Genomic DNA, 19,953 nt, shown 5'->3' with positions numbered 1-19,953 from the left:
CTTTATTAAGATAAATACTTAGTTTTACCAATGTGAATATAAATAATTGCAAAGACATTTATGAAATCGCAATACAAAGATATTTCAAGAATGTTAAACATCTCATAGACAGTAGGCCTTTATGTTCAACCATCGTATCGCAAAGAAGATTGTTCTTCTGGCTTACAGTGGTAATATACACCCATGCACCATTACACAAAATTCTTCCGCATCATTATGATATTTAATGATAATAAATTCAATACTCGTAGAGTGTGCTGCCAAGGGCTCTGCAATGATATTAAGCCCAGAAGGGTGTGTTTCTACCTTCTCCCAACAAATTTGACCCTCTGCCTCCGAAATGCATCGATTCCCCGTAGGTTTGATTCATGGCTTGCCTGGGTTCTATACGTCCCCCACAGCTCACCCCCCCCCCCCCCCCCCCACTAGATTTACAGCATACACAAACCTTTATTTACAGCCTTCCCTCAAATCAGTATTACACTAGACACAAAATTATACAGGAAATACACATCCTTTTAAAAAAAAGAATATTAAAAAAAAAAAAATCAAGGCCTTTGGTGTATTGCTCATTGTATGATAACAGAAAACTCACAAAATATGAATACCAAATACTCATCTACAGAGTTCTTCATAAGCTTACTTTCCATTAAGAAAACAAAAACAAAAACACACACACACACAAAAAGAAAAATAAAATAGAAGAAATTATTTTGCTTGCTGTATGGAGTTTGAGCTATCTTCAGTAGAGACTGATGATCGCCTTATGGCACCAAAATACAATACTGGAGTTTTCAATATGTCATGGTCTTCTTTTGTTTTTACATATCCATGGTAACTACAATGCATTTCCATTATAACAAACACAGTTGTAATGAAATTTCATTACAACAAAGTAAGAATTCAGGTCTCAAAATTGTTGTGTATATCTCCTTATATACTTATAAAATATGAAATAATAATAAATAATTATAAAATTATATACTTATGAACTGCCAGTCACGAGGAATTTGTTTTAAACAGGGGTCACTTTTGTTTACAATCAGAGATCTGTGTTTATACAAGCTATGCTATTGATTAGGCTGCTTTTCTTAGTGGCACAATTTCTCTTTTTTCTTTCTTTTTTTTTTTAATGGGGGGGGATTTTTCTGTTGTTTGTATTGTTTGATATTGCAATTTTATTTGTGAAGCAAAAGATTCAAAGGAAGACCAAATAAACACAAAATTTTGTTGACCATTATGATAAAGTACCAGACAAAGTCACATCATATTGCTACACACTATGGGTAACCATTAGACACCATTTAGTTTGCCAAAAACACAGCTCCATTGCACTTTCCCTTTTCATCTACATACTTCGCCGTCATATTCTAAAAATCACTGTGTGTGAGACTAACAACTTGTACCATTACATAAACATCATGTCGTGCATTTAACACTTTAGGGCATCCTGTTCTTGGATAAATATGATGTTAAAAAACAAAAACACAACAAAGAAAAGAAAGGAAAATATCTACTTGCTTGGGCTTGCACTGAATATAATTCAACTCTTGCTGTGCCAGAGACTTTGGACAGTGTGTACACTACTGTTTACCTGTTGGGAATGAGCCCCGAGTATACTCGAACAAATATCTATAGGAAATGCGTGTTGTAGCAAAATCAGCCGGTCCTCAACGGGTTAAGATTTTCTAAGCCAATTGGCACTCAATACACCAAAGGGATAAGACAGAATAGACAATAATTTTTATCCTTGTGGTAGATGAGTGCCACTGTCGAGCTTCTGTGATGAAATTTGAGCACACAAAACTATGACTCCTACACCATTTTTTCAAATCAAAGCTTGTGTATAGGCCAGTTTGGAGTATTGCTCATGTGAACACGGGTACAAATGACCTCTATCTTTTCTCATTTGGTTAGGCACTTCACTCATTTTCAAAGCGACGTAATGCATACAATTATCAGTAATGTTCAAACAAAGGATGAACTTGACCTTGACCGGGTGACCAGAATGGTCCGTCAATTAACACCTGGGAAAGCATCCATTTCATAATTTTGCATTGAATGTATTAACAATCTCTTTCTATTGATATTGCATAATACAACTTGTGCTGTCAAGTGGTTGTGCTGGAAAGCACCATTTTCAATACAAGGATTACCTGAATAATCATAACATCCCAGATGCTTATCTCACTGAATTAAAAAACCAACATGCCGTGTTGGAACAAATGACCCTACTCTGCTCATGCGCAAAGTAGAACCCCAAATTGGCTTACTGCAGTGAGTGGCTTTAACCGAAATAAACTTCCTCTTCTGGGCTCAACAAACTTTTGCTACTTTATTTCATCCTCCTGTTTTGTTTCTCCCCTAATTTTCTCCCCACCCCACCCCCATCTTTCTTTCTCTCTCCCTCTCTAGGCATTGTGTAACAAACAGTCAGGGTAATCGTAACACACAACAATCACACCCTATCAAACACTGATAGAGTGAGCATGCATGTGCTCTGTGCATTCACACATTGTTGAAAACAAATATACCGGTAAACGTTTAACACAAAACGCAGCGTGCCACTGAACAACTCTTAGATACACACAAAGAATTTATGATGCTTCTTCATTCGCAACTAATCATTTAATTATTAAGTACAATAGAATGGCACAATTCATAATACATTACGAAAACTTTATAGAGGTGAGCATTCTAATTTCATAATATTCAGAATGCATAGTAAAAAGTTTGAATCAAAGAATGGTAATTTAAAAAAAAAAAAAAAAACTATTTCTCCATCAACACCTGCAGTCTTTGTCTCTGACAGCCCATTTCAATACAAAATTGGTAATTTTTGCATTATTCTCATAATGATATATTCTATGCAAATTCACTTATCTCCAAATTTCTCTCATATCTGATCCTACATTTCTGTTTGTATGTTTGTTTGTTTTTTTCTAGTGGCTTGAAACACACAACAAAAGACATTAGAACTACATGTGTCTGAAAGTTTGCATGATGAACAATTTAGGGATGTTCTTCTGGGGTGAATTCATTTTGGTTTTCTTTTGCTGCTGAACGCAAAATGTGAAATTTACACCTCCGCTGAGTGGTACACAAAGAATTACGATGTACCAGGAGAGTGCACGGCACATGCAAAAAAGAAATCTTGAGAGTGGACGGGTGGATTTCTTGAATCCTGGAAGAGGACGTGAGAAATAAGCTGCACAATGATCCAATTACAAAACAAGCCACCAAGCACCTCGGGAAAAGTAATCCCAAACAAAAGAATGCAAACAGTTTTCCATTTCTTGGTCTTCAAAGCAAAATTATGTAAACATGTTTCGATTACATGCGCCATAAAATAAACAAATTTACCGTCATCTCAGTAGAGTAATGACTGTGATGTTACTGCAGTCCAAAAGTCGAAACATTCATTGAATGTAAATCTGCAACGTTAGTTGCCAATTTGAAGCTGTCATAGTGATCTCGACATTCAATTTTCTCAAAGCCTGAATGACAATATAAAATATTACAAACAATAAAAGAAGTACCTATGCCGAAGAAATACATCCAGGAATAGCACATAATTTTAAATATGTATTCCATTCCCACTGGTTAAGCCATCAAGATTGGAGCTCACTGACAATTGGCAGTGTTAGTTTTCATTGGCTTGCTTAACACTACCTTTCTGTAAAAAAAAAAAATGCAGTCATTTGATGTAAGATTCCATGGATGGCTTTTCTGCACAATTCAGCTTGGAATCCATTACAATGGTGGCCTGCTGAGTGTCATTGACAAGCTTGTCCCGTGAGGTCACCGGTCACCTATAGTGGTCAGCCATTCGGTAGGTGGGTCAGTATTTCTCCTCCAGTAAAATGCCCATGTCCATGATGAGTTGATTGACCCGGTCCGACATGCCGACATACTTGTATGTGTTGAAGCCCATCACGTTGGCAAGACACAGCACCTCACCGTTGCGCATCAGCCCGTAGAGGGCACTAACTGCATAGAAAACTGTTGAGGTACAAGATTAGTCATTTACAGATTAACTCTTAAAAGCAGATTTGAATGATCATACATGTCAATCTATTTGGCACTGAGGCAGATTATGAACAGAAGATTTGGTTTGATTGACAATTAGGCAACCAGCCTTTTTTTTTTTTTTTTTTGGCATCTTGTTCACTATTTGACCATTTGAGAGTGTTCAAACATACAAGGCTGCATTGGCTAATTATGACCATCTAAATGTGTGTGTGTGTGTACACATAATATATGCATGTAATTTTATACATATATTTGTAAACAATATAGGGGAATAATAACATTGAGAACACGGAACGGCACTCTTATACTTCTTATGATATGACTCACCTGTTGGCTCTGAAAACTCAACTGTCGAAAGCATTTGTAGTAAGGCACCGCCAAATTCGACTGCATTGTCATCGGACACCTGGACATTGATATAAGACAACAACATAAAAAATAAACCCTGCACAAAGGTCACCTGATCCTATCACAGCTTACAACAAAGGAAGTCACTACTTTTACACCAAACTTACACTAGAAATTAAATTCAAAAGCTCCTGCAGGACAGAAAATACATTGTTCACACAAAGACACTTCAATGAGTGCAATACACATCAAGCTAATAATGGTTTATACACCATATGCTAATTTTGGTTTTCCTAAGGAGCTAGTGACAAGGTTCATACTTCACCTGTTCTCTTACAATAGGTTTTGATACTTGCAATCAATACACATGTGTATTAGTATGAGGGGCAAGTCTCAAGCAATCCTTCCGGTAGTCAGGAACAACCTTTACTATAGAGGTGTATGCAAGTACAAATGTACGTATTGAGATGATAAAGGGCAATCGGGGAATAAGATTATGTTTGTTTGTTTCATGCACCTAATGGACAAAAATTATTTTCAGATCTAAGACATGATGAGATAATCTAATAATTTTTCAAACTATTCAAACACTGAAGAAGCTACAAAAGGTAAATATGTTTGTCATGATGCTGCTATCCTGGTTTTAAAATACAAAACTGCAACTAACTTTAGATCAAATTGGTATACTTGCAGGGTAGCTGAAATCCTCCCATCAAAGGTGGTTAATGAAATAAAAATGAATGAGGAGTTTAAATACGATGGGGTTGGTTTAAAGGAGCGTAATGCTGACCTGGTATCGGGCGAAGTTGTAGACGGCGCAGGATGCTGCCTCACAGAGGCCCTCTGTCCCACTCAGCAACATAGTGATGACGATACCCTTGATGATCTTGGCGTTGGACGTCGATGTCCCATGGGCCGTCCACTCCTTTTCTGACGTCAGCCAGGAATAGCCCTGCCTACAGCTGCACATGTTGCTCAGCTGGGTCAGTAGTAATGGGGAGGGAAATATCAAGAATGTACATGTAGTATGATATCAAAGATTATATGACAACCAGTATGATAGGACAACCAACATGACACGCGACAACCAACATTCACAGGAATATTTCTATAATGATGGTAATTATATTCATCCTTATCATAGGTATGAAAGTTATTACTGTGTGTACCAATAACACTAGAGTAACACTCCAAATATAACATCAATCGTTGCAAAAATACACATTGATTATAACTGCGCATGGTATAAAAGTCTAATCCACAAACAGAGACAAACATGCTCAACATGGAAGACTTTGTAGATCAAGTGAAAGTAGAAAGATGTTACAATAACTGAACACAACATGCCAACGTGATCACCATGGTCACACTGCTTTTGCAGGACATCTCACCAAGCGAAGCGTCTCGATCTGCACGTTCTGCGTCTGGCACTCACATCTGCTGACGAAGTCAATGATGGTCTTGTCGTCGCTGGTGCAGAGGAGGCCAACGACGTCCTCCCGTAGGAAGGCCATCTGGAGGAGTTTGAGGAGGGGGGTGAGGACCATGGGGGGTAGATCCGTCCTCCCTAGGAGCTTACCTGCATCCAAGAGGTGACAGATGGGCATTACTTTTTAACCTGTTCTTACTGGGAACTAGGTATTGATATCCAAGGTTCCTGTCGCACTAACTCAGAGACGGGAATAGGGTATACCCAGTTCCCCAATTTCCCCAAATCTTGTCCATTCATGGCCCAAATTCGTTTCTTTGTTTAATACTGAGTACAAATGTGACTTTGATTAAAAGATAACAGTTTCTGCTACCAATAACTGGTTGTTGTTGTTTTTTTCTGTCTGAGAAACAATTCTAATTCTAAATTACCTTTCCCTTTTGCCTAGGATGATGTATTTGTCTCCACTAAATGCTTCACACTTGAATACTTCAAACAGCTATTCATATGTTAAAAGTAATAACCAACAAAAATATGCTGAATAAACACTACAAACTACTAAAAAGAATATACAAACTGAAAAAAAAATAATACTGCTCCAAGTTGACAAATGTCCTGATGATATTTTTCCCTCTCTTCTGTCGTTTAGAGCAAAGTTATACACACACACACACACACACACACACACACACACAACTACTCATCGGCAAAAACATACACAGAGTGACTCTCTCTCAGTAACTTTTTTTAGTGACATATTCTAAGGGCACAAAGAGTCCTAAGACTGACCTATGACCAGGAAGTAGTTGGGTTTGACTGGAGGAAGGGTCTTGTCCCAGTCGTCGTCAAGGAGACTGTCACTGGGGGCAACGAAGGCACTCTTCATCTGGTCCAGGATGGAGAGCTCCTCCTCGGACAAGAGGCTCTCTGGAACATTCTGTTTGATGCTGTCTGCGCACTCTGCTGGCTGTGATTGGAAGAGAGGAAGAGTGATAGTGAAAAATCAGCCCGCATCGGCTTTCTTGCTATCCTATCAGAGAGATTATGCAGTGCACGCAGCTTGTGATATGCCATAATTATGTCATATCCCCTTTAACCCATTGAAGACGGACTGGTTTTCCTATAATACACATATCCCATCCACCCCAGCCCGAGAATACATGGGACTAGTCTTCAACGGGTTAAGAAATCGCTACAGAGCACTTCAACCTCAGTCTTGAGACAAATGAAAATATGCTGAAGCTGTAAAAACATTGATGTACAAGGGCCCCGTTTCATAGGAGTATTCATGCTGATAGGATAGCAAGTTTGGGCAGCAGCAGTAGGTGTACCATTTTAATGTACTTGTCAATGTAGCTTAAAGGCAAAGTCAGTGAAAGTTGCTACTGAATACTGTACAGCAAAAAGTTTGACGCTTCAACATGACCAGCTGCAAATATTGGACGCTTCAAAGACAACTCAACATCGTACTTGCAGCATCAACTTTTAATGACATGAACTCCAGCGTCGCATATCAAAGTTGACGCTAGAGGTGGGAATTTGACGCTGTACTTGGGACGTGATGCTGATGTTCTATTTAATGACACAGGGCCATGCAGTATTCTAGTATCTAACATTGCTTTCTTGTCTCTTGCCAAAATGCTTGCAAACAGCAGGCATTGGATATGTTAAAACAAATTTGTAGAGGTAAATTAAGACATAAAGTCTTTTGAAGCATATCAAATTGTTTGACAAAAAAGTACAAAGAAATTATTGATGTTGATGTCAGATACATACATTGCACTCAATTTTTCCCTTCTGATTAAAACTCTTTTAAGAAAACATCTTTTCTTGTCGACCCTGTAAATCATCATACAATTTTTCATCAATTACTCACATCAGTTTCTTTAAAGAGACAAAGCCTGGTGGGTACGTTGGACTTCCTCCGTTCCCTCAGCCTCTGAAGGAAAAGGTCGTCTTCCTCGTCGCTGTCGTTAGAGGGCGCTGCTGGCTTGGGCTCCTCTTTCTTTTCGGTGCTGACTCCTGCAAGGCATCACACACACAAATGCACACACACACACAGAAACACAGGCATGAAAGAAGACAAGAAGAGGTTGAGAGTGCTGGGATTATGATAAGCTTTTTTCCTTGCCACTAGCATTAATAGTGACATATCCAGGAAAACAAGTGTGTAACAAACACATGGATGCCACCAACTTTGGGTTCAAGAGCAATATTTTGCTGATTAAGAATGGAAATATCTTTTGTCCAAAATATGAAATAGTTTCACCTACAGACCCAGTTGTCAAACAATCATAAATGTTTTATTAGTAGTTACAGTCTCCAACAATTGCTGTTATTGTTATTGTTGTTGTTGTTGTTGTTGTTTTGTTGTTGTTGCTGGTTTTTGTGTGTGTTTTTATGTGTGTGTGTATCTTTGTCAAAGCATAGCTGGTACATCACATACCATGGCATATGGGATTACATAATCATAGAATTGACTGCAGTACTATAATTTCAAAACAACTCTTACGAAATGCCTCTGAAAACTGCTACTAGTTTGTCAAAACTATCAAGGCTGTAAGCCAAATATTCAAGAGTTACAAAATTACAGAGACTGCCAGCTTGGCCATGATATGAGAACAAGGTGGTGCTATTAACCCATTCTGTACGGGAACCTGGTGGCCAGCATGTTAAGTCTATGGGTACTTCAGAATTCAGTATAGAATGGGTTAAACTGACCTTTGCTGTCGGTTGTGGTGGGTGCCGCACTCCCAGGTTGGCCTGATCCGCTGACCTGTGCGTCAAAAACGGAGGCTTGGGGCACATCTGAGGATGCCCTACTCCCTGTGGGATTGTAGGCTAGTGAGTCTATCAGAGGCTTCATGGCCTGACCTATTGGGCTGGAAAATAACCAACAGATTTCTACTTTAGAAAGACAAATCATTCAATATGTGTATACACTGATAGAACTGCAAAGAACACTACTTCAAACTGCAACATACTGAATCAAGGAGTAAAAAACATGGCAACAATTAGCATCCTTTTTCAGTATGTGCATCTTGCAAAACATTAAATATGTCTTTGGTACACTGTAGACTTCTAGAACCATTGTTCGACTCCTACATGAATGTGTCTATCAGTCACTACGTTAACAACTAAAACTTCAGATGAAAATAAGACACTAATGAAGACGCTCTACCTGCATATTTACATTTGAAACATCAATGATCAAGTTCTTCATTTGTTTGCACTTTTCACTGAACACGATGAACCCGAGACTTACGTGTTGAGCACTTCCTGTGGGAGCTCTGTGATGTATGATGGGATTGAATTTCCTGTCAGGAACTGGGAGACATCATTGCTGAAGTTGTTGCAGTTGTGGTTGAACAGGTTATACTTCTCCCCACTTGGATGAATGGAAGGACGATAAGAACGAAGCGGAAAGAAAGAGCTATTCTTGTTTGTTTTGTACGGTTTACATGTAGTTGCATAATTTTGTGTCCATTAAAAAGCAATTTGCAATTTTCATATAAAATAATGACACGTCCTTCATCTTGCTTATATCAACATTTGTAAATGAAGTTTGAAAACAGTTTGTTTTAATGTGCACGATTACCCTCCAGTATTCCAGGCCAACACTTCAACCGAATAATACCACCCATTCAGAGTACTTGTACAAGCCTTTCACAAAGACTTAAGGGCACATTTTGGTGAAGACTCGTCATACTTTTATAGCAGAAAAGTTAAATAAACTGGTCTGAAATTCCCCTTGAAATGAGAGAAATGATTCCTTACCTGTATGCTGACATGCCCAGCTCACCCAGGTATTCCAGAAAAAGGGAGTAAGTGACTTGGGTCATACCGAGACGATGGACCTGAGTTGGCTGCCCCAGTATGGTACCACACTGTGAGGATATAAAAGGTTAATCCATCAAGTACATTTGCTATCACTGAGGTACTTGCCTGAGTGTTCCAGTAAACTTCCTATCTTTAAACCCTGCTTCTGATAAATAATCTTGACATGAAAAAAAAAAAGTCTGGACACACTTCACAACTTAGTTCTCTTTTTTATCTTCAGGGTCCAGCACAAAGGAGAGTGTGTGCATGATCAAAGCTATGTCTGTAAATCAAATGTGGAAATACTGTTAGTATTGTCAGAATAGCAGGACATGCTAAGAAGTGAACAACTTAAACCAGAAGAGAAATTTCTCAGCGAGAAATTACTTTTTGTTACCCAATTCATCTTTGGACAAAAAAAAAGCATCTTTCCCATGTGGCTTGAGTACATGTATTTAGCAAGTACGTGGTACGTGTTTATTTCTCTGTTCCTATCTATTCCTTTCTTTATACAGAAACATGATCATCAAGAAATCTACACTGCATTCTTGAGCAACAAATTACTGTAAAACCAGAAACATTCACAGTCATGAAACTTTCGTGAAATTTATGAAGGCCACAGTCTTTTTTTTTTTTTTTTTGGGGGGGGGGGGGTGAAACTTTTACAAAATGCCATCAGCATTCAATGAATTGTGAAGACAATCGCTTTCCAAAGCATTTTACTTTCAACAAAGCCTGGCTCCTTGCCAAATTCGCAGAAGTTTCATGCATACGAAAACTTCTGGTTTCACAGTACACTTACTGGTCTGCAGCTTTCAATTCCGCCTCCTCCAAAGAAATACTCCCTTCCATAAACAACAATGCCTGTATGCCAGATACCGTCTAGTTGCTTGCCTGAAATGAACAATGAAAAGAACAAGAACAAAAAAAAAAAAACCTCCATGGGAAGATGACTCTTACATGAAAGTGCCAAACATAAATAAGTAGATCCAGTATGCAAGCAGATTCTTTGTGACAAAATCAAAATGTGGTGAGTCTATAAATCGAATGGCAGAGTGTGTAATACATAGTCACTTCAAAAATGGGGACTGAATAGACAACTCAACACAATGAGGGAGAAATACGTCATACAATGCATTGGTCATATTTCCGTATACCATGGTACATATAATTTGAATTGTTTCTTTCACTAGTAGGACACTATATAGAAATGCCCCCTCCCCCACTCATTACACCATCATTATCAAGAACAGGCTTTTCAAACCTGTAATGTAAATTTATCTAGTTTTGGACGTTGAAATAGATACCCCCACAAACTGACCTCTCAATGACCTTGTCCAGCTGAACTGCAAGACAAACCCTACCAATAACTTGAAGATAAAAAAGAGTAAAACCCTTTACTCCAACCAGACCTAATAATCTATAAAGGTATTTCATATCCATGTAATCTCACTCTCAGATTCATGATTGCTTACTCAACTAATTTTATGAATTCACTAAACTAAGTTTCATGCTTTTAGTGTTATTTATGTAAATATGCAGTTATAATGTTTGTTACAGAACGTCTAGAACACTATCTATACTTTCTCAGTTTAAGTGGGCATAAATTTATATGCATTGAACTCTTCTCTGTGATATAGACCTTCTACAGTAATTAGATTCCCCCACAGCCACACAGCATATTATGGCAGAGATAGAGATATGACATTCAATAAATGATTTATTGACAATTTGTTTCATTATTTAACCAGACAAGACGTCTAGACAAAGATCTAGATGCGTGACAAAGTCATTTTGAGTGCATGATTGCCGTCATTTTAGACTGCTCAAGTGAAGTCTCTCTCTCTCTAGAGACTCTCTCTCTCTCTCTCTCCCTCTCCCTCCGTTTCAACAACGTACTCTTCTAAATACTATTCTACTGAAGCATACGTGTAAAACGAAATACTATCTCATAAAATAATGCATCCCTCGCTTATCATACATTATACATCAAAAATATAGATGCTCTTCAGCGAGTCACTTCAGACTGCCGTAGGCCGAAAAAGTAAGGAGCAGGCGTATTCTCACGACTAACAGAAAAATATACACACGGGACTGACTCATCTTGGGTGGCTGACTAGCTATGACCAACTTACCTAGCAAGACCTGCGATAGCTGCTTTGCGAGACCCTTGGTTAGGTCATAAATATAGAGGTTTACGTCTTGTCCCTCTTGTTCCTCCATTGTCCCACTGTTTCTTGAGAATTTAACCGAGAGTACGTCTGCCGAAGACACCGCCTGGATATGGAATGAATCGCATTCCGCGGAGTATGACGTGCGATCCCTATGACCAAATGCGGGGAAACTGCACAGTCACTTACATTGACCGGGCAAGAGAGCAAAATCTAATCCAATGCCAAGAACATGACGCGCCGATTCATACGCTCTCTTAGGGGCAGTGGAAATGGGCGTATTATCATTTATTGCAAACCTACCCTGTATCATTGTTTATATGATGAACTTGCGTTATCTTTGAAATGGCGGCGTAGAGTATTCCAGATAGTTTTCAAATTTGACATCATCATGATTTAGAAAATGGCGACAATACCACTCAAGCAGTGAAGCGGCACATTTCTAAACGAATGATTGCGAATCATATTCATTACATCGGAAAGGAAAAATATCCACTTTGTACGAAATGTAACAGCGATTGCCCCTTTTTCGTATCTGTACTGGTAGTGAAAGTACACTGTACTACAGTGTACCTACAGTATATCTTATTACTTCTTCTTTTTTGTCCATGGTCTATTTTGAAGCAAAGATGCATTTATCTAATTAACTTTAATTGTAACTGGAATAACCTTTGAAAGACTCCTATAGCTAGCGGCATTTTTTTTTTTGTCCCAACGTAACTAAATTATAGCACTTTGTTCAAATGTAGGCCTAAAAGTCTGAAAAGCAGCCGGAGTTCTCCTTTGAGAAAACAAGCTAGAATCTCCTTTGACAACGGGAAAGCTTGTCCAACTTTGCCATATAGTTTTAACCGAAATTGATGAATATGAAATATTTCAGTAGATTCGGCTTGTAACATATGATGCTCAGAATCACAATTCTTATCATCAGGTATTGGCGTTTCTGGATCATTCTGGTTTTGTTGGTGGTGGTGGTGATTTTGAGATTTTGATCTTTTTTTTTAATAGTGGTTCGATTTAAAAAGGAGTCCCAGTGCTGAACGGAGTACCGACGTCAAAGGTTACCGCTGCTTCCCATGGGTGAAATAGACACGAAATCCCTGCTTTCTCACTCCTTTTATAGTGAGTAAGGGGAACCAGCGAATTACCAGCGCCGTGGATCGCATTCCGATATGAATCTCTTCCTCCGACGAAACGGAGACTGTAAAGGTGGATGAGAGAGAGGGAGAGAGAGGGGGAGAAGAGAGAGAGATGGAGGGACGGGGGGGGGGGGGTATTGCTTTTGCGACAGCAGATCACTTCATAGAGCCATTGGTAGAAAAAAAAATGTAATGCGACTTTGACCCCAGGTGAATCACTGGTGTGAAATTGCGTTAATCTACTAATGAGATCTCACCCTCCCCCCCCCCCCCCTCAATAATGTTGCATTGTAAAGAAGTTTCATTATCAGATAGGCACAAACCGTCGCTATTTCGAGAACACAAAGCAGATTAGGCGTATAATCTGGTGCAAACCTCTTTACGTATATAAATATTCATTCAAGTGGTGTGATAGACAAAATCACAAGATTCAACTTAATCCTCTTAGCATTAATTATCAGAAACCTTTGGAAATGTTCTCATGAACTCTAAGATTACTCTATTGTTAAAGTTGTTATACACTGCAAACGATACTCATGTACACTCATGTAAGCGTTATGTATATTACTTTGTATTACTTTATATGGAAATCAAATCATTTTGACTAGAATTGAATTGAATACTACTTTCTACTTTTCGTTTGTTTTTCGTTTGCTTTTATTTATATTATTCTCTTCATTGACTTTAGTTTCTCTTGTAATTCGACTCTGAATTATGTAGCACTGCGATTTGATCACCAAGATAAAGTGGGTTAAATGGATATTACAAGATGCTCATTATTATCATTATTATGATTATTATCATCATTGTTATCGTTATTGATAGTAGTAGTATAGGCTAGTAGTAGTAGTGGTTGTAAAAGTAGTAGTAGTGGTAGTAGTAGTAGTAGTAGTTGTAGTAGTAGTAGTAGTAGTAGTAGTAGAAGTAGTAGTAGTAGTAGTAGTAGTAGTAGTAGTAGTAGTAGTAGTAGTAGTAGTAGTCTAGTAGTAGTAGTCTAGTAGTAGTAGTAGTAGTAGTGGTAGTAGAAGTAATAGTAGTAGTAGTAGTAATAGTAATAGTAATAGTAGTAGTAGTAGTAGTAGTAGTAGTAGTAGTAGTAGTAGTAGTAGGAAGCAGTGGTACACTTTATCATTTTTACTATCACTTCCTTGTTATTATCATCATCATCTTCATCATTACTTGATGCTGTCTTTATAGGCACACATTTTTTCGTCCAAAGTTCGCTATGACCCACGTCCATTCCACTGTTTCGTGTGGTTCTGTTTTACTTTCCTTCTCCCATTTCATCCAGCTAAGTAAACCTTCTAAATATAGAGCAGATTCAACGCTTGTTCGTATCACGTGACGAGCCAATCGGCTAACCCCCGTGGATCACTGTGTACTCAAGTGTACATAACTCGCAAGAACGTGGCGTACATGACTCCTGTGCTGGGACGCAAAATGCCGCCACAGCGTGTAGTAGGCTATTGTCATAATGCACAACACTGTGAGACCTTTAGTGTGCCCTTATGGTATAGCTATGTGCTGTTCAGCTGAAGATATGAATTGCAAACTGTTATCATGAAGTCTCGCCCAAAATAGAGGCTTCACTTCTCATGTAATTCATGATGTAAAATCAACATTCTGCTTGTGACTCTATTCTTGGAAAATCATCATTACAATAGAATAATATACATTCTCGAAATTTCTTCCATTCAAAGCCATAAATCAAAAGTCAGTAAAGAGAACAGAATTATGATAGATTATAGTACTACCGTTTTCATCATCAGTGGTCCGATGGCCTTTCCATGTTGATGTATGACGAAACTATCAGTGCGCCTCACCCAAGAAATCCCCAAGGAGATGAAGTCAATCGGGCTGATAGAAAGATTAGCCAAAAATCACATCGCCGCTCCAAATTTAATCTATCGTTTGCAAAGATGAATCAAAGACTAGTATATCTTATTATAAGGAAGTTACTTGATATATTGCGCATTGTTTTGTCCCTTTTGTATCAGATAAGACACACTCGGGCCAAGTTCGGTGAATTAAACGGTTGATCCTTAATCATTTGGTAAACAGGAAGAGTGCAGGTGGAGGAAATATATTACGTGTCATGACCAAATCACATACCATGTTAACAAACTTAGGCGCGCGCACACTTGCACACTAACTTTTTACAAAATCGATGAAGTAGACCATATTGAATACTAAAACTCAAAATGTATATTAAGACAACTAGTACAGTACTTTCGAAGTGATCTTAATTTGATCTCTATTTTGTATTTGGATTTAGATTTCCACATTCGCAGCTCAACATATTTCGTGAACTGCTAACAAGACCAATACGTCTGCGTTCATCTATGTCAGCGCGCGTGTGTGTATCACTTGATTATTAAGGCAACGATAACCATGCAGACATTATACCCCTGTTTTGCTTGCTAAAATAAGGACGTAAAATCACATGTATATACGTGAATAACCTTTCTAAAGAATGATGCCACATACATGATACCACACTTCATGCATGGTCAATTCAAATCCACATAACGGTCAACCACACCCTAAGGTGATCTTTTGATCATTTCGTTTGACGACTGAGTAAATAAAAACCAAATAGTAGACCTATATCTGCCTTATGTCAACGAGTTATTGAAAATATTTGGATGCTGAAAATGATTTACCTCAACTTTAAGGAAAGGTGTAAATCTTAAGAGGGGTTAAATGGGAAAACTGATCCCACGTTAGCAGGAATCATGATGGATGGTTATAAACGTGACTTTCACCCTAAATTCTGTTGGATAAGACCGACCTCTCCTCCTTCCCGCCATGCGCTGGAAAATAAGGAGCAAAGAAAGCGCCAAGCGGCGGGGGAACAAAATCAATGCTCGGATAAAAACAAAAGAGTCGGCTGTCGGTCTGTAAAATGACTCTTTTTTTAGGTAATGCAGCTACTCCGGTATTAGTCTATGCTCGCGGGCTAGTCTTCCGTATTTGTCCAACTTTGCCATTTTTGTTCAATCTGTATACACGAAGAATCGGTGGTATATTGATGAAAGCATATTGATGAAAAAAAAGCAACTGTCCGTCATCTTATTATTTGCCAAAAGGTGGTGGTGATTGGAGGCTATATTCTCCATGTTTGCAATCAGTAATAATGCGAGTGCATTTCATGCAGCAGAGAGTTCGTACTTAGTTATTACAAGAACAACACAATAAGAGGTGCACACAATAATACTTTTGCTAATTGTCACAAAGTCATAACACTATGGATATCTTTATTTCCTATACATTTTTCTTCCAATTGCTGTAATCCGAAAATATATATTTTCATCCTAGAGAACCGCTTTCTTTTCTAAAGCTGAAAAAAAAAATCGCTGAAAGACTGAATATTTCCTCATGACATTTTCAACACACAAATTGGGGAACGAAAAATGCAACGAAAGGTTTGATCAAGTCTGAAAGAGGAGATCTCAGAATAGGTATAAAATATTATGCGCCTGTGTGAGGCCATAGGCAAGGATGGTGGGTCCACTGAATGTATATTATTTCCATCAAGATAACTCTTTGTGAACTCATGCAGAATGAAGCTGGTTTATTCAATAATTGGCCTAAATATGACTTCTCTCGCGGCAGGACTGCGGTCATGAGGATATCGTTCGCCGACTTTACATCTAGCCGAATTGATTTGCGTTAGTCAAATAACGTTGTCACATAGCGTGCTTCGTGTAGGTCCCTATACGTATGTGTTTATCCATCATATCATATAGTCCTGTTTCTTTTGTTATAGGATTGCGATGACACAAGATTATAATTCCTCTTTAAAGTCTATGTTTTTCTTTATCATGCTTTCTTTCTTTTTGAAAAGGCGTGATCTGATTGATGGAGACGGGAACTGCACCATGCCTGATGCGAAAGGGAAGGGCAAGTGCTTGATGTGCATGGGCTTCGGTTGAATGAGTTTGGCATACAGTACGCTCCGAGCCTGGGGATGATGCTTCCTTGAAACAGTTCCGCGTACATAAATTGAGTGTTCAACAGCTATCTCGAATAAACGGAGGCCACTGTGTTTCTGGCGCTTCGTTTGATATAGATGGGGCAGGCATCAGAGCGAGGTCTGTAATGTCTGAGACTAAAAGCGCGCGACGAAAATGGTCGTTGAAAGCGCGCGAAATCCTGCTACACCCATCATGTCCGTCTTGGATCGGAAAAAATAGGGGAAGGAGGGGGGGGGGGGGGCTAGAATTTCTCCGCAGGAGAAGGGAGTAAAGGCAGTGAGACAAGCTGGGACTCCGCCGTTTGCATCCCGTTGCATGAGATGTGCCATCAGGTTCGAGTCATCGCGGCATCTTATTTGTTTTATGACCGAAAGCTCTGGCGGATCGCTCTGGCGGATTTTCTCCCTCCTCGGATTGGGCTCATCTGCTCCACTTCCTACTAGGAAATCCACCATCGCACTTTGTCTTCATTTCGCTTTTGACGGTTTTGATAAAGATGAGCCTTGCCGTCATGGTCAAGGCCACTTTAACCTTGACTTTTCGTGAAGAGAAGCAGTAGCAAAATATCGCCTTTCTCCCATTCCAGGGTGAGTATCAGTATGTTTCAAGATTCCTTGTGAAGGCGTATAGTATAGTACTGAACATAGCCGTACCCTGCTTTCTTTTGAATCCTCGAATTCTGAAAGCAATGATGCTCTTTTGGATGTTTCATTCATGCTGGTGTCTAATATGAACGAAACGATGATGATAATTATTGATATCTTTATCGTTATTGATATCAGTTATACATTATTACCATCAATATTTCGAGAAGATGTAAAGAGTCCACATTTGTATATGTTAGAGCATGTATTGGTATAAATATTATAGATGATAGGCAAAGTCATTGTAACGAGTCCTGCATGAAGGTCATAGTTATATACACCTGGAACATTATCCATCGCAAGCCACAATCCCTGCATAATGTGTGTCTGCAGAACATAATATCAGCATTGGTCTGCCATTTTGTCGAAAAAAAAATAATCATATTTACATAGTGACTGCAATATAGGTATGAGCTATCGAAACCTGCAAGATAATACTGCTAGGCATGCATGTTGTCATACATGAGTATACGACGCGACAGCTTTAAATTGATGGCAATGCAGCAGACACTTCAGGCTCTGAATATATCTTGAAGAGAGAGAGAAAAAAACTGCTCGCCAAGCGTTTGATAACACGCGCCAATATATTGATGTAAAAATGAGAAGCATACATCCAACATAATCGTATATTACATACATTCATGCATACTACGTATATATATATATATATATATATATATATATATATATACATATATATATATATATATATATATATATATATATATATATATATATACATATATATATATATACATATATATATATATATATATATATATATATATATATAGATGTCACAATAGAGGAATGCATTAAATGCCAATTGCCTTGATCTCGATTCAAAATCCGAATTTTCGGGGGCCTCCCCCTTCGTCAGGGATGAAAGTGCTAATGAAATTCATTAGCACGATTATCAAGGCAATTGGCATTTAATGCATTCCTCTATTGTGACATTATGTTTGCTGTTTCTAGTACTGCCAATACGCGGAACAATTACAATGTTTATATATATAAAAAGATAGTTAAATAGATAAGGTGATGCACTGGTTCTGTAGACGGTCGAGACCTCTTCTCGAACACACACACAAACACACACTCTTTCTGTCTTTTTATATGTTTATATGGTGTATATGTATGTGTATATGTATATGTATATTTATATGTATATGTATATATACCTTAGAATACCTTTTTTTTTTTCACCTAGAGATATAGATAGTCTACTGAGACACGTACTTCGCAACCCTCAGCAAAGAATGCATGTCATTTCGTAATAGATTCTTTCCCTATATAAATCGTGATGAGAAGTGCTTTCACATCAAACGTAGATATTCAGAGCTGTTGTGCCACTATTTACAGAACATTAGTATTTTAGTTTCGTCATCGATGCTTAAACGATAGCAAAATGTTATCAGTGGGAACTCATTCTTTAAAGGTGAAATAATAGCTGTCGTTGAAAAATAATACACAGAATGATGTGAAAGACATGAATAAATTCTTATTAAAAAAATGAGAACGGTTCCAGGACATATTTGCTCCTGCGACAATTATTGCTTCCATGAAATATCTGCACACTAATCCAAACATAAATTCTACCCACAAACATAACCCCAAATATAACGCTAATCCTAATTCTCACATCAAACTAAACCTTAAACCCTATTAAAACCCTAACCCTATATACGTCCTTGGAGAAAATAAGACCGGAGCAATAATGTCGCGGGAGCAATAATGTCGTGTCACCATGAGAGCAAGTTTTGGAAGCTGGTAAATCTTGGCTAATGATCAAGACGTCAGTGACTGTGTAGATATTATGTATCAGAACACACACAAAAATATCACATACAAACACACAAACACACACACACACACACACACACACACACACACACTCTCTCTCTCTCTCTCTCAAAAAAAAAAAGAAACACCTTATGGTCTTATTTTTTTATTTGTTCCATATTCCGCATTTCGTATTCAGGTTTTATATTCCATTTGATGTCGAAAAAAATATGTTTAACACAACAGTCAATTTGAGATAGAATTGCACAAATATAAGGATATAATAATGACATAATGATGTGTAATATAAACAAGGACTAAAAAGCACAGCTTGTAGGATGTAGGTTCCAAAGTTATGATATAAGCGTTTAGTACAACATGCTAATTACGAAAGGTGACGAAACATTGTATTTATATTAAATGGGTTAGTCAAATACCGGTTAGTGATTGGCTAAACACAGTCACGTGATGGAGGCACATTCGTTATGTTCGCCCATGGGCAGAACATTTGTGCAATGTTCTCCCATGGGAAAACATTTTCACGTAACAAATGACAAACGATGCCAAACGATTGAACGATCAATTTTTTTTTTTATCAATCGATAGGATAAA

At 38.1% G+C, this 19,953-nt stretch overlaps 1 protein-coding gene across 1 annotated transcript; it reads right to left on the bottom strand.

Moving 5' to 3' along the window:
• Window positions 1-2,412: 2,412 nt before the first annotated feature.
• LOC140231839 (uncharacterized) lies at window positions 2,413-11,917 on the bottom strand. Its single transcript, XM_072311990.1, has 11 exons — window positions 11,764-11,917; window positions 10,431-10,522; window positions 9,587-9,696; window positions 9,075-9,197; window positions 8,531-8,691; window positions 7,686-7,831; window positions 6,599-6,776; window positions 5,772-5,959; window positions 5,171-5,359; window positions 4,360-4,438; window positions 2,413-4,002 (listed from the first exon to the last, which is right to left on the bottom strand). The coding sequence occupies exons 1-11, from the start codon at window positions 11,849-11,851 to the stop codon at window positions 3,842-3,844; spliced, it is 1,515 nt and encodes a 504-aa protein (XP_072168091.1). The 5' UTR covers window positions 11,852-11,917; the 3' UTR covers window positions 2,413-3,841.
• Window positions 11,918-19,953: the final 8,036 nt, after the last annotated feature.

This window comes from Diadema setosum, chromosome 8 (genome assembly GCF_964275005.1).
Source record: "Diadema setosum chromosome 8, eeDiaSeto1, whole genome shotgun sequence".
NCBI classification, from domain to species: domain Eukaryota; kingdom Metazoa; phylum Echinodermata; class Echinoidea; order Diadematoida; family Diadematidae; genus Diadema; species Diadema setosum.
Note: the sequence above shows the minus strand (reverse complement) of the source record. Positions and strands in the feature narration are given on the sequence as shown.